Genomic DNA, 15,702 nt, shown 5'->3' with positions numbered 1-15,702 from the left:
TGACTCGTTAAAGCGAACGAGTTCGAGCCGAGTCATTTGTTTAACGAGTCAATCTCAAGTTCATAAGTCCACTCGTTTAAATAATCGAGTTGAGTTTGGGCTCAACACGTAACTGTCGAGTCAAGCTCAAGCCTTGATCAAGTTTATCGAACCTTAATCATGTCGATATATTCAAACACGTTCACGAGTTTGTCGAGCCTTAATCGAGTCGAGCTCGAGCTCAATATGTAACGATGAATATCAATTCTATTCAAACGATTTTGTCGAGCTTTAATAGAGTTGGCCTCAAGCCAAACGAGTTTGTCGAGCTCGAGTTCAACACTTAACTGGTGCGTCGAGCTGCTTCCGTCGAGCTATTCTCAAGTCCGCGGTTTCATTAGTCAAGCCGAGTTTGATTTGATTGAACTCTGGCTCGACTCAGCTCGTGTTTACTCTTAGAGAGTAGTGCCAGCAACATTTTATTTTGTGTTGTTAAAAGCCATCACATTAGATACATGAGGGCATGTATCCTCGCAAAACACATATGTAATGCAGATTTGGATATAAGATACAAGACTGTTAAACACAACTTTAGAAAAAATTGGTTTGGATTTGAGTAGGGTCTAAGACTAAGATGAGCCAATGTTGCAAAAATTGGCATGGATCTGTTGATTCAAATCTAATTAAGAGCTGATAAATTTGATTTAGTGGATGCCATTGTTTAAATATTTTGACTTTCCTCTTACTCTTAATCTTAATTTTTATATAATATGTATATTCTCATTTATTTATTTATTTTTTTGAAAAATGCATAGCAACCATACCTGATCAATGGCGGGTATTAAATTGTAAATATAAGAACCAATTTGTTTTGTAAGAGTCTAGACAAAATATTTCGTCTAAAAAATTTTGAATTTTCTCTCTATCTTACTCAAATTTACTTTCAGATTTCCATTTGGTTTTCGAATTTCCATGTAATTTGACCTTATCGGAATAATGATCATATCCAATTAAGTCTGGTTTGGTCAAGCCCAAAACTGAACCGCTCTGGATCCGATCCATGTATTGTTCCCATGTCTACAAGAAAATTTACAAGAAAAATCTTTATTTAAACGTATTTTTCTTTTATATTAGAGGTAAAATAGAATTCTGAAATGTATTTGTAAATTAATTTATTAAATTAGGATAGCTATTTGTGATTTCCTAATTTCTAAGGAGTAATTATTTTTTGACAATATTTCTATTAAATATATTTTGGAAAAATGGCCATTCATGTTCTCCTTTTGAGAAGCCCACGATAGATCGGGTCGGGTCAACCTGCCTCAAACCCTCTATAAAAAGTCCATATCCAGATACAAGGGAGAAACTGGTAATTATTCATATCTTCTAAGACTGATTGGTAACTTGGTCGACGGCAAGTGGCTTCTCGAGATCGAGCGATCAGGCGAAAACCGCTCGAGAGGACTCGAAGGCCGCGATGTCCGCCGATCCCCTAAAACCGCTATAAATCTCGAGCGGCGTCTCCCCTCGCAATCAGGCGGGCACCAAGAGATTCCGGCGAGTCATTCTGGTTTTCAGGCGAGCCTCTTCTGGATTTTTCCCTTTCTCCGATGGCCGGCGGCTCGGTGAGGGAGCGGCGGATCGTGGTGGCGGTGGACGAGAGCGAGCAGAGCGCTTACGCCCTCTCGTGGTGCCTGAAGAACCTCGTCTGCGACTCCGAGAGCGGAAATTCCAGGGACACCCTCATCCTCCTCTTCGCCAGACCGCCGCGGGTCGCTTACAATGCGCTCGACGGATCAGGTAATTTCATATGGACAGCCTGTCTTTTTCTACATCGGAAGAAGTTCTTCGCTTCTTTGTACTGGTGCGAAGCGATTTGACTTGTGATGGCGATCGGTTGGTTGAACGGATTTAAATAATGGATTTCAATTGCATTTGAAATTCAAATAGTTCCATAATAGTAGTGGATCTGCATTTAAAAGCTAAAGCGTTTAATCTCCAAATTTTTTGTCAGCCAGCTCGTAGCGAAAATGTCGGTCTGGTAGTGGGAAACTGGCTTTAGTATTGTCAGATCTAGTTTAATTTTTTTATTAATTTGAACGAGGAGAAAAATGAGGAAGGTGTTGTGCTTTTTAAGCAATGGATCTAACATTATGAGAGAGCGTAACTCAAACAACTCGGATCTAATTTTTTATTCTCAGCATTGCTTTGAAAGTGGTCATATTAGGAAATTGTATTTTAATTTGATCCTCAATCTACTTAGCAAAGTCTTTAGGAATCCTCCCTCCCTCCCTCTCTCTCTCTGTTTCTTTCTCTGTGTCTGTGAGTGTATGAGCCGAAATCCTCTCCATGTTAAAGCTCCGTCCAACCACATTGCATGGGAGTTGGTGGGTGATTAAAAATGCTGCCGGATGCATTGCATGGGGCGGTTTGTGTAAGAGACAGGAGGATTTCTCCATCCAAACCTGTACGGAAAAGGGAAAATCCACAATGCTTGTATATAAATGGGAACCTCTCGAATAGCGTAAAATTGTAAGATGAAAACTCTTTGAACCTTGCCTTTCTTCAGCAAGGCTGAGCTTGCCTTGCTATGCTGCTACATTTGGATATTGGATTTTAATTCGACTCTCTGTTTATCGAGCTGGTTTTATGCAACCTGTTCAAACTCGTCTCTTAGTGTTAATAGAAGCTCTACTTGCATGTGAAAGACTTATTTTTCGTGACTCTTTCTACATAGGAATTTTATGTTTCTGTTATCCTTTTTCCATTTCTTTGAGACATGCTTACAGCTAAATCCTTATAAGCTCGAAAAGGGAGCATGGCAATCATAGTTCCAGATTTTACATCATTTCTACATGCATTACAGGACACAAAAATGATATGAGTCAATTTGACATAATAAATACTGTAAACTTTACGAATTTAAGTTGAGTGCAAATACACTTTTGTAGATTTATGTAAAAACACTACTTGGACCACGCCTTCTCTGTCAGTATACTGTCGTCTAGACATGTGGTACGTGACAGAAGAATCGGAAAATTTGTGTAGGGGAACATTATCTTTTCTGGAAAATCTCAAAAGGCCATTCGTTATCCTCTTAAAAAATATCATGTGCTATTCTTTCGAAATTTTAAAACGGTCCAGGTGCCTCTGAGTGTGTATACAGTCACTAGTGCATGTTGCATAGAAAATAGTGACATACACCGCGTAAGTCCACACTCTAAACTGTAACGTGTCAAAAAACTGAATGGAAAAACTTTCCTCATCATCCAAAGAAAAAAAAAATGCTATGTCCTTTTCTTATGTCATATGTCAAACATAAATTTACATCCATAACTACGACTTTTTTTTTCTCATTGATTTCTGGGTGTCGTGCAACATGGTGGAACACGGAGCAGAGTATCTGTTCTCAACTGATGTGGTTGATCACATGGAGAAATACAGTCAAGATTTGGCAAAGTCTGTTGTGGAGAAGGCTACTGCGGTCTGTAAGGACCTAAAGAACGTAAGTTTCTTTTTCATTGATCGATAAATCAATCATCACCCTCATGTGGTGCATGAATAGGTAGCAGATTGGTAGAGTTCATGAATCACGAGGTAGCTATCGTATTGATAATCACTTGCAAGTTTGGGAATTGGTGTAGGTCCAAATTCAGACCAAGATTGAGAGTGGAGACCCGAGGTATGTGATATGCGAAGCCGTTGAGAAGCTTGGGGGTGACATTCTTGTTATGGGAAGCCATGGCTATGGACTCCTTAGCAGGTGAGCATCAGATCTACTTTATAAAGTATTCAAATCGAAAGAGGTCTTGTGTGTTTATCCCACTTACCTAAAATTTCTTTAGACCTCAGAAACTCACCTTGTAGTTAAGTTTCTTCAGACCTCAGAGGCTTTAAAAAAAAGTTGTCCTACACTTTCCATGTGCTTCTGGAATTTGATGCGAATCTCGTTTCTGAAAAATGAAACACATACTACTTTCAGAAAGGAAGGGAAGAGAACTTCTTTTGATATCGAAAATGCCTTGTTCATGTTAGTCTAATTTAGTTTCTTTCTAAAATTGTATCATTATTATGAATTTTTTGTATAATATAGTGAGACATCTGCCAAAATTGCTCAACATTTTTCTCAAGCAAAAAATGCAAGTAATTGACGCTTGTCTTTTCTTCCATTATTTGCTTGCTTCGGTTTTATTGCTTGTCTGCTTTCCCCTGTGCTTCCAAACACTTCCTGCTTTAAAGCACTGCTGACAACTTATTTCTCCCTACGTGCTTCATGCTTATACATCTGAAACCTGCTTCATGTTTGATAGATAGTGTTTTTCGTCTGCACTATATGAATGGTTCTCTGCTATAAGATGATTATGGTATTCGTGCTTTCCTTCTGACATAGTGCAATTGCTTCCTGTGATTGCAGGGCTTTGTTAGGGAGTGTGAGCAACTATTGTGCACAAAATGCAAGTTGTCCTGTTTTGATTGTCAAGAAGCCCGAAGACTAGTATTTTAACTAAGGAAGCTTGGGCTTCATGTTTTTGTTTATGGTGAAATTGTTATCTGCTTCTTCTTTACTATCATCTTTTTCTGTCGGTGGAGGTGTATATAATTTTTTTTTTGTATTGGACCAAAATCTTTGAAATTTCCAGCTTCAATAAGTTGAGACTAGTTTCAATGCTTGTTCCGCTCTGCAAAAATCTTTGATAAGATTAACTGTTGGTTGATAATGCAAGTACAACACCGTCTCTGAAGTTGTCGTCAAGCTTATTTTCACTCAAAAGTATCCTCACTATGAGTCTCTCAAGTGTGCGTACATGTTTGATGTATTGAATATAATCGAATGATCGCAATTTGAATTTGCATATATTGGCCCATCCTGCAACCAAGTTATGCTTGGCAGCCAAGAAACATTCGTTGCTGAAAGTTTTGCAGCCAGTAGCTGCCAATAGGCACAGGTAGACGATGAGTCTGGTTCCACATCAATCCTGTAGAACAAGTCATTTTTTATCATAAAGAAAAGCAACAGAATTTGGGAAAAATTAGTTTTCTCAACAGAATTAATTTGGTTTGTTTCATGGATTGCTGTAAGAATCACAGCACCAGGAAGATTCACTAGGAGATACTATACGGTATCCATGAGCTATACCTGGTAAGGTATTTTATTCTATTAGCTTGAAAACGTGTTGTCAAACATTGGTATTGTTTGATAAGTTGAATTTGCATATTTTGACTGATTAAATCCATATAACATTAAAATTGGGCATTACACAATTGCCAATTATAAAGGACTTCGAAATTCAATATATAAGAGCATTTAGTATATTTGTTCTTGACAGATCGGCAAGATGTATTCTGTCTCTAATTGGCTTGAGTTCCTGTCCCCATCATTCTGAATGATTGGTAAGAACAGGGAAGAAATTACAAAATCTCCTTTCATTTTGTAGCAGATAAACATTGTAAGGGTTGATGAGGCTGGAAGATTCAGTTAAGGGAACATCAATGTTGAACTTCATAATGCTTCCAACACAGTAAAGATTGACAGAACTTCCTGATAACAGACAATAAACATGAAGCATTTTCTCCCTCTATAGGAAATGTTATTGTGACTTCCTTTTTCTCTGTTGGAAAGCTATAATTAGTAGACCTCTGCTGGTTTATGTTATGTCAACTGATGCACGCCAGCTGAAAAGTGGTGATCTTCTTTAAGTTGAAAGTTTTAAAACATCCTGCTTAGGTTTTGTATGTGAAGCTCTTGTTGGCACTTTGGCTTCGCCCTTCCTACAGGTCCATGGACTTGATGTCTAAGAGTGGAGCTTGTGGCGGGTTGGTCCTGGTCAAGCTCAAGAAACAAGTTAAAGCTAAGTGCAGGTTTGTTCATCCAAAACTCAGTTGTGCTATTTCAAAGCTAGAAGCCTTGAGACCAAACTCTTGGATTTATTGAAAAACAGAAAAGAAGATATGGATGAGGGGATAATAGTTATGGCTCAAGGGCACCACTTAAGTGCATGGAATAAGCTACTTTTGTGCATATTTTTGTTTAAACATAATGTATAAGTAGTTATGATCACTTAGTTTATGTCTTTTATGCTGAGAAACTGATAGGACGCAGAACGTAGGCACTGTAGCTGCCGCTGAAAACTTGCCTGTTCTGCTGTCCTGACCTCCCAAGACCTCTTCTTCGGCAGTTCAAATAATCTTTTATTCTGAAAAAAAAAATTAATACCATTAGTCAACTGATGTATCAATCAAAATTGGGCAGATAATTTCCATGCTCAACTTTTCTGAAATAACAAAAGCACACTTGGGCTCTTAGCTTTTGATTTATTTCGCTTAGATGATACAAGAAACATGTAGTCAAAAGAAAACATTTAAATAAACACTTATTTTTCTTATATGACCAAAATTTATGTGTGCATTTGTAAAACTTTATTGTTTTATCTTCGTCAATCCGATCGTCAAATTATTTGTCCACTCCCTATTCAACTTTCAAGACATTTATAGAGCGACAAAGGTCCTCCTCTTTCAAGTCATGATATCCATATACACAAACACATATATATAATTTACAAAAAGAAGACTGACCTTGCCTGTTTGACAAACATACACATCTGAAAATTTACGTACAGGCGGTTGAATTGAGAAATTATTTTACAAAAATCGACTCTGATGTTGACAAAAAACATTAAATGTTAAACGAATTACAGGAATACCAGACTTATGTTATTATCGAGTATATATTCTGACACAACAAATACTTGCTGAATACATATACGGTCAAAAATATTTTATGAAATATATGTTATTGTCAAAAAAATATTTATTTTTTACTTTGTCACGAGTGCCTGCTATTCTTGGAATTGACTGACCTGAAGAGGATTTGGAATGGCTTGTGAATCAGAATAACTCAAAGAATGTGTTTCTAACTTAATTTTTTTTCAAAACATTAAAAAAAAAGAAAAGCGGAGAAAATAAAAATAAAAAAACACATAAGCACTTAGAAAAATCTAAATAGGATTAAGTAGTAAAAAACTACAAAAGATGACCTACTAAGAATTGCACATAAATATGATGTGAACCCGCATTATCCACCGCCAATGTAAGGTTCAATGTGAGCCCAACAAACATAATTTCAACTTGCTTATGAAACAACCTTTTATAACATACCCTACCAAAATTTCATATATTCCATTTTAACACATTGGCAATTACAAATTAACGTAGGAAATTATATGTTCGTTGCTAATAACGTTTAATTAGATTTTAACATGGATATAGAACAACACATTGGCAATTAGCATTAAATATAGGATATGATATATTAATTTATTGATAATGATGCAGAAATCTTGTGCACTCTTGGTAACTTTGTGACACTGGAATATAGGAAAATGGGTTGTTTTCCTTGCAGCTCCTCTCACCTACAATTTAGGTTTTAATTGGGGTGAAAAATAACTTTTATGTCATTATTGTATTGGGTGAGAAGGAGGAGTACTTTCTTTTTTTTTTTATTTTTAAATGGACATCTTTAAATATTTATCCTTTTATATATATATATATAAGTGGCCTACTAGATATGAGTATTTTTAAACGAGTGTCATCTACTGTCTGATTCTTTTCTACACCATAGCAACCAGACTAGTCACCTCTTGACTATTGACCCGAGCTGGTCGCGCTGAATCCATTGGGCTTTTGATCTTTTATATATATATATATATATATATAAGTGGCCTACTAGATATGAGTATTTTTAAACGAGTGTCATCTACTGTCTGATTCTTTTCTACACCATAGCAACCAGACTAGTCACCTCCTGACTATTGACCCGAGCTGGTCGCGCTGAATCCATTGGGCTTTTGATCTTTTTTTTTTTTTTAAATTTGATAAAAGGTCATGTCAAGGGCCTTTGAACACAAACCAATTTTGGTTGAATTGTTGGAATTAAATTAAACTGCATCCAAGTTGCTTCTCTTTTTTGTCAATCCAAGCTGATGTTTAGAATACCGGCGACTTCTTGTGCCGTTGAAATTGACCGATTCAAGCTGAAATTTATAAAACTGATGACGTGCAATTCATGTATGAATACTTAATCAGCATATATAATTAACAAAAAAAACCTTCGTGCCCATTCTGAAATTAAATTTTATATATGAGTGCCCCCTCTTAACTTGAAAAAAAAAAATCCCAACCTTTTGATAATTGATATTACTAATTATGCGTGTATACTTATGTAAGTTTGACCATTAAATAGTAACCGAGAGAGATCGTGTGGGCTGGTGTTGGCAATTGACCACAGGAAAATGGTTTTATTTATATATTGAAGCATTGATGGCTCTATAACTGTTACTTGTTTGAGTATAGGTGCATTTTAAAGTGTGAAAATAAAATTATTAGTGCTCCTTAACTAAAAATTTCTAGTACTACCATTGCTCAGAATTTACAACCAGCCAAACCAACTCGAGTTGGACTCGAACACATTGGGTTAAGCTAGACTCATTTGTTAAATGAGTCGAGCTCAAGCTTAATTGAAAACTCAAGATTACAAACGAATCGAGTCGAGTTCGAATTACATGAGTTTGACTCGATTAAATTCAAACAAGCTCGTTTAACATAAGTTATTATTATTTTTTTTGTAATCTTTATACTTAAAAAGAAGAAAGGGATCAGGCCAAATGGGTAGTTGGTAAATGAGCTTAAATGAGTTGAGCTCGAGCCGCAACTAGGTTTATCGATGCGTGTCAACTTCAATTAATGAGTTGATGATATGTTGAAAAATATAAAAATCTTTTTTCTTGACCTCCCTGTTCTTTTGATTCAATAAAAGTAGAGAGAGAAAGTTGCTGCCATCACTTTTGTTTCAAGTGGAGTTAAGTGGTAGTGGTTAGAGATGTTCAACACATTGAATTCAAATCAGATCTACCATTTACTATATCTCATTTATTGAATGTTCAGGTATTCACAGATTCAAATATGAATGAGGAGAAGACAAAACCATATCGGAATCCAACATTTAAATTCCCAAACAAATTCAGCTCAAAATCCACTTCTCAATACAAAATTAAGTTTGCTCTAAACAACAACTTGGATTTCAAGGACTGACTATCAAAATGTGATAGATATTGGATAAAGAAGATTAACTAGCTAAATTGATGCCTATTACCCGAACCATTTTTTTTATTTAAAAGCAAATTGAATTAATTTATTAACATTTTTAACAAAAATAAATATATTCTTTTGTGAGAAGTATAGTGTAACTGAGCATTAAGGCGATTCATATTAAGGGATTCGAGGTTTCCAATCCCATGGTTATTTTTTTTAGGCTAAAAAAATGTGACACTTGAATTGAAAGATATTATTACTTTTTAAATTGCAACAATAAAAAATGTAACACTTGAATTAAAAGATACACTGTAGATTGATCGAGGCACTTTATCAAATCAAAACTTGATAAGGTTATAATCTAAAAGGTTTTATTGTGAAGGTGCTTCCACTTATACAAATAATAAAAAAAAAGGCAAAGTTTGTCTATATTTTAAATAAAAAAACCCCGAGGCGCATTTTTGTCATTAATAAAAAAATTTAGGTTTGAAATTGAAAAATCGCTCTTTTGCACCATGAATGTACTTCCATGTTTATCCACGGAAGGGACCGGCGGTTCTCCAAAACCGCGATCCAGAAACCGGCGGTTTGCATAAAACCGGAATCCGCCGTCGTTCTTCAATCCGTATAAAACCGCCTCGAAGATACCCTCCTCTTCAAAAATCACTACCGACGCAGTTACCCATTTTGATCGCCTTCTTCCCCGGTAGTAATTTCCTTTTTTCCGAACTCCATATCTGGTTTTCCGATGGCTGGTGGTGCGGGCGGCAAGGAGCGGAAGATTATGGTGGCCGTCGACGAGAGCGAGGAGAGCAGGTATGCGCTGTCATGGTGCCTCGAAAATCTGGTCTGCGACGCTGAATCTCGAAAATCCAGAACTGTCCTCGTGCTCCTGTACGTCAGACCGCCGCCCCCCGCTTACACCGCGCTCGACGGGAAGGGTAAGTGCCCGTGATTTCTGAGAACCTTTATAGTGGTTTTCGCGTCTTCGTCGCATTGCTTCCTTTGCCCCTCCAGTGGAGTCCGGAGTCCGGGAATTGGAACTCTCGAGCGGTTTCCCCGTGCTTGATGTGACTCGTTTTGTGGGAAAACTGTTCTCGGAAATTTTGAGAAATGCAGGAACTCCACACTGGAACCTCCGTTGAGTTCTCTGGTAAGGTGGGTTTGCGGTGTTTCTGTTTGTCCAGTTGAGTTGGATAAATTGGGAATACGGGCAGAATGTAATATCCCAATTTATCCAGATACTCTACTCTAAAGCTAGGGATAGCTCGCTCTCTCTCTCTCTCTCTCAGTCCTTTCTGAAGTGGAACATGTTTTTTTCATATTCCCACTTCTTCAGCTAATTTGGGATATCTTTAGTTCTCCATTGGGAAATGCTAATGGTCAATATGCCAATTCATACCGGGATTCCTTCTGATTTTGCTTAAAAAACAGATGGAACTTTCTGCCTTTTGTTTTGGGAAGTTATCAAAGATGGAGTTTTGCTAGTGAGATGTGTTTGGATGCACCAATTGTCTCTATAAATTGAATAAATTGGGGTATGTCGAATGTCAACTAGAATGCAATGTCCCGAATTATCCGACGTTTCTGGATAATATAGAGGTTGGCATCCAAGCATCGATACAGAAACATTTTAGAGTGGATCTTAAGGTGCTTTTTCTAAAAACTGAGAGAAAAAAATGAGAATAACTTATTTTGGGAAATGAAAACGAGGCAAGAGTGCTGATGTTAGCCATGTTTGAGAATGCAGAGTCTCTGCACCAGTTGGCCAGGAACTCAGATAGAATAGAATATCTTTGTTGTCGAAATTGCCCCTGGTGGTGACCATAGGTTAACCATGGGATTGGTGTTGATTTTTTGCCTTGGTCAGGGATCTTTTCGGCAGAGATGGCCGCGATTCTGGAGCGTCATGGGAACGAAGTGGCGTCATCGGTGATGGATAAAGCCAAAGCTTTGTGCAAGAAACTTCCTCACGTATGTATCATGACCAATGTGAATTTTTTTTTTTTTACCAATTTTCCTCCCTTTTTTGACATACAAATCCTATTGATTTTTTTTTTTGGGAGAAAAAAAATCATTTTTTTCTCTTTTTAAAAAGTAAATGTTATTATATCTTTTCTCTTTCACCTTTTTTCTTTCAACTAGATTCTCTCTAACATTTAGTCGTAAGCATGGTTAATACTTAATACCAATTTAGTGAGACAAATTTTTAAACTTGAACCCAGCAACATCGGGGACATTTATTGAAGTAGCTAGATAGATTATATATATATATATATAGCCCAGAATAAGTGTTTTTAATGTTTTCTTGGGAAGCTAAACATCTTAAAGGCATTCCATGTGGTCCACTGACCAAGTATGATAGACATTTTTAATGGCTTGGATGCCAATTTGCCAATAATGTCTTACATATCGGTTTTTTCCCGTATCGGAAACCCAGTATTTTGATTCCGCCTTAAAAGGTTAAGTTAAAATTCTGAGAATCTGAATTGATTTGCTTTTATTAATATACGGCAAGAATTACAAGGACAAACAGTAAGAGGTCATTTGACAATGGGAACTGGTTTGTTCCTATTGTGAAATGACCACTAAGAAAAAGTATGTTCCTTTGCTATGTAGTGGTAGGGTTGCTTTTTCCAATTGATAATCTTCATAGCTTTTAAGCAAAAGCAACCATGTATAGATAAACTACTTGGACAAATAGAAACATTTAGGGATGTCATTAGATAGTGTTTTGACATTTAAAATTATTTGAGCTAATTGCATACAAAGCATTGTGGTTGGAAGTTATTTTATCTTTCTTTCTATTGCCAAGTCAGATCTGGGCGACCCTCTATCAGATCGTCTCAAGACTCACTTTTGAATTGAACTGTGGACCTCCTTCGACTTTAGAACTTATGTTTAGTTTATCTGTTTCTGCCTTTTAATGTCTCTTTTTATAGAACTTTTGCTTAAAAGCGTGAGTTCGACGTGCTTGGATTTTTTCAATCAAATATGTTTCACAAAGAGTTTGTTTTTCTCCAAAAAAGGTTTCATCTCCATAAAAAGGATTAAATCTTTTGTTAAAACATTCGCCTCGCAAAACGTCTACCAACAACCGGATTGGCCTTAGAGAAGTCAAAATTTTCATGTGTACAGGTGAAGGTGGAAGGACTGGTAGAGTGTGGAGACGCGAGGGATGTGATATGCGAGATGGTTGACAGGGTTGGTGCTGACATTTTGGTCGTTGGAAGCCATGGATATGGGACCATCAAGAGGTATATGGCATATCATTTGTTCCTCTACTGTATGGGAATGTTAGCTCTAGTTAGGCAGGTCTCCTTAAAGCTTTCAAGTCTAAAGAGGTTTACAATTCAAGAGCCGGAGTGGACGCCCTTGCCATATGGTTTGTGTGGTAAGGAGGCTTCTCTGATGAACATTGAAGCGACAGCGTACATGTTTGAGAGCATGGAGGAGAATGTCTAGGACGTTATCTTCCTCAATTTCTGTCGCCTCCCAACAGAAACTTTGAGGAAAAATTAACAGTTTTAACAGAGTTTGGCGGAGGATTTCATGGCACGTCCTCTACTATGTCCTGAGCGATTGAATTGGGAGTCTAAGGTCGAGACAGAACGTCTGTCCGAAAACCTGATCGTTTTCAATTATATTGTAACTTGGCGAATTCAGAAATAAATGGTTTTTGCTATAAACATGCCTGCACCTCCTAGGATGGCAGGGCCTGCACATTTAGAACAACTCAGTGCCCTTTTTTTCTTGCCATTTAGAGGCTGTGAAAGTGTACATTATGGGCCATAAGGGGTTCAGCTTCGCTTTCACAAACTTCGGCTGTTTCTAGTTTGATTCTCATTGGTGTTAATCTCCTTCAAGCTTATATATAGAGTCAGAGACCCTGGGACGAGGGAAAAATGGCTGAGTCTTGGCTGTCTTAAAGGGCAACAGTAGCACACTGTTAGTATCCCATTTCATGTGACAGCTAGGGGCCATCTGGGAACGGTAACTTTGGTACTGTTCCACGAATGTGTTTCAAAAATGGTATAGATTCTTGAAACACTTATACAAATTTTCTATGAAGATGCATGGAGCAGTAAGGTAACAGTGTGTTATTGTTGCCAAAGAGCCCCTAGAGAATAATGTGCCCATGAATCATTTTTTGTCTTCTAGTTTTCAAACTGTCTTTTGATGGAAAGTGGTTGGTTGGCTATGCATTTGCAGGGCTTTTTTAGGCAGTGTAAGTGATCACTGCGCTCATAAAGCAAAGTGCCCAGTTCTCATTGTGAAGCGCCCCAAGCAGGAAGGTTAACAATATGAGAGAGAGAGAGAGAGAGCTTGTAATGTACAATTTGTGCTGTATAGAGAGGGAGAGGACTGAATAAGTAATCCCAATTTCGTGGGAGGAATTGGGAGTCGGCTTGTTGCGTCATCTTCTTGTCCATGGAGTTTATTAGAGCTTTTCTCAATGTCATTTCTCATTTTTGTTTCCCTGTCTCCAATTTTAGTTGCTTTTTTCAGGTGAAGTAGATAATTCATGACCATCTGAATCAGAACTAGGGAACATGCTTAAGGGCTGAATGTGGAATATCATCCTAAGCTTATTCTCTAACCAAACTTTTATACACTTAACTGATCCCAGTCCCTTTCATTGGCATTCCTTCCCACACTTATTCTATTCGAACTAATCTGACAGTCTGTAGAGTGGTTTGAAGCTGTCAAACTCAAACATGTCGTTCCAATTAGTACAGTGGTTTGAAGCTGTCGAACTTGTCCTTCCGATTTTATTACTCTTTTGTGAGAACGAAAGAATTGTAGGTAGATTTAACTCCTTTAGAGGATTCAATCTGCTGAGCCGTTATATTGAACTTAAAAAGAAGGAAAAATGATCCTCCTAAAGAAGGAAGGGAACATGAGAACACCAAAGACATCGTCTTTTTTGTGAAAAACAGAATACCTTTAAAAAAACGCAAAATATCATGAAATGAAGAGAAGAATGCCTTGGTTGTGCCAACTTCGATGCTCATAAAATTCAGTCATTCAGGCAATTTTAGAGCATATATTTGGAGAACACTATCTACTCATTTTATGAATCATAGACTGAACGCCGTGAATGTTATTTCTAGATCTAGCAATCAAATGCTAGATATAATCACACAATGTTTTGTAACATAGTAGCGTGGTTGGTGTTTTGGAAACATGTATTTAGGAACATAGAATGTTAGTGTTCTTCTTATCAAACATCTTTTAGGAACATAGAATGTTAGTGTTCTTCTTATCAAACATCTTCTTAATGTCATGTGTTCGTTTCATCCTAAAATCACTCAAATAAAGGGGTCGTTTGGCAAGAAACAGTGCATTGAGTGTTTAATGAATTTGCTTCCACAGGGTAGTAGAACCTCCTTAAGGTTTTCATGAGGCTGATCTGATCATGAGCGCCATCCAAGCATGAATAGCTTCATTTAAAGGAATATTTTTGGTGTAGAAAGTCCCATGTCCCGCCCTAGTTTTAACCAAGTTTTGCCAGTACCATATCCAACATCCAAATCCAATTTCTCGGTCTTATGGCCACCCTAAGCCACAGATCCAAATTATCCCATAATTCGGATCCGAACTCGAGACAGCTTTGTTTCTGGTCCGGACTCAATCTCTTCTTCCATGTTAACATCCTACAGTCCGTCCGAGAGGGAGAAGAGGACATTTCCGTGAATTCGAGTACGTGTGAGGGTGCTTCGTGTCTTTCAAGGGGGCAAGTAGAGCAGGTTATCCGAACTTCGATGTCTCCGCAGTCCTTCCCCACGGGCGGAGCTGTCGATGCCTTATGTACCAACTTCTTAACCGATCTCTCCAACCCTTTCTCTCTGACCCTCTTTCGCCATTAATCTACGAAACTACCATCAACATTCAATTTTGAAGATGATCAAAGTAATTATACGTAGCGATTGATGGTATATTAACAAAATTTAAACCCGAATCAGGTTCATATGGATAATCTTTATCCTAAGTATTATTGGTCAGATCAAAATGTAAATATTTGGGGTTCATTTGGAGTTCATGAGTATGTAACCAACTTGGAATATATAGATGTGATTTTATATGATTAATTTGATACGAATCCATTGCTTGTGACTCGAATCATAATGAAAGCGAAGCCGAATACAAAGCTATTTGACAAGAAGAGTTGTACTTGATTCTTGTTTATTTAGTATGATCCAAGAGGAGGCAAATTCGGATTTGGTAGATTGAGGGGCCGTTTGATGTTATTGTTTCGTATATCTACTTAAAAGTACGGATAAATTCGAAAAACACTGTTTAAGTATTTCGAATCTATTCCATTTTTTAAGATAAATACATGCAAATGATCCCTAAATACTCAAGTTGCTGCACTTTACTTGCAGAAATTAACTTATGGATACTCTGATTCACGAGAAACAATACGTATATGATTATGTGAGAAAGCATCAATGAATAAGATTTAAATCTGGTTAGTTGATTTCAAATAAGGCTGTTTGCAAGCTAATTTGTGTTTTGAACTATGAAGATCATTCCATATGACAAGATTTTTCCATGTCATTTCATTGGAGTCGCCGTCTAATTGTTTGTGTTTGAAGAGTTTTTGGGAAATTTAGAAATTTTTATCCAAGTAGC

General features: G+C 37.2%; 1 protein-coding gene across 1 annotated transcript; it reads left to right on the top strand.

Moving 5' to 3' along the window:
* Positions 1 to 1,402: 1,402 nt before the first annotated feature.
* LOC116255260 (uncharacterized) lies at positions 1,403 to 13,545 on the top strand. The gene is made up of 10 exons (XM_050078093.1): positions 1,403 to 1,779; positions 3,378 to 3,484; positions 3,624 to 3,742; positions 4,394 to 4,474; positions 4,704 to 4,776; positions 5,705 to 5,838; positions 9,757 to 10,007; positions 10,937 to 11,040; positions 12,205 to 12,323; positions 13,279 to 13,545. Exons 1-10 carry the CDS (start codon positions 1,590 to 1,592, stop codon positions 13,364 to 13,366), a joined length of 1,266 nt encoding a protein of 421 aa, XP_049934050.1. The 5' UTR covers positions 1,403 to 1,589; the 3' UTR covers positions 13,367 to 13,545.
* The last annotated feature ends 2,157 nt before the right edge of the window (positions 13,546 to 15,702 follow it).

The sequence above is a fragment of the Nymphaea colorata genome, chromosome 5 (assembly GCF_008831285.2).
Source record: "Nymphaea colorata isolate Beijing-Zhang1983 chromosome 5, ASM883128v2, whole genome shotgun sequence".
NCBI lineage: Eukaryota > Viridiplantae > Streptophyta > Magnoliopsida > Nymphaeales > Nymphaeaceae > Nymphaea > Nymphaea colorata.
Note: the sequence above shows the minus strand (reverse complement) of the source record. Positions and strands in the feature narration are given on the sequence as shown.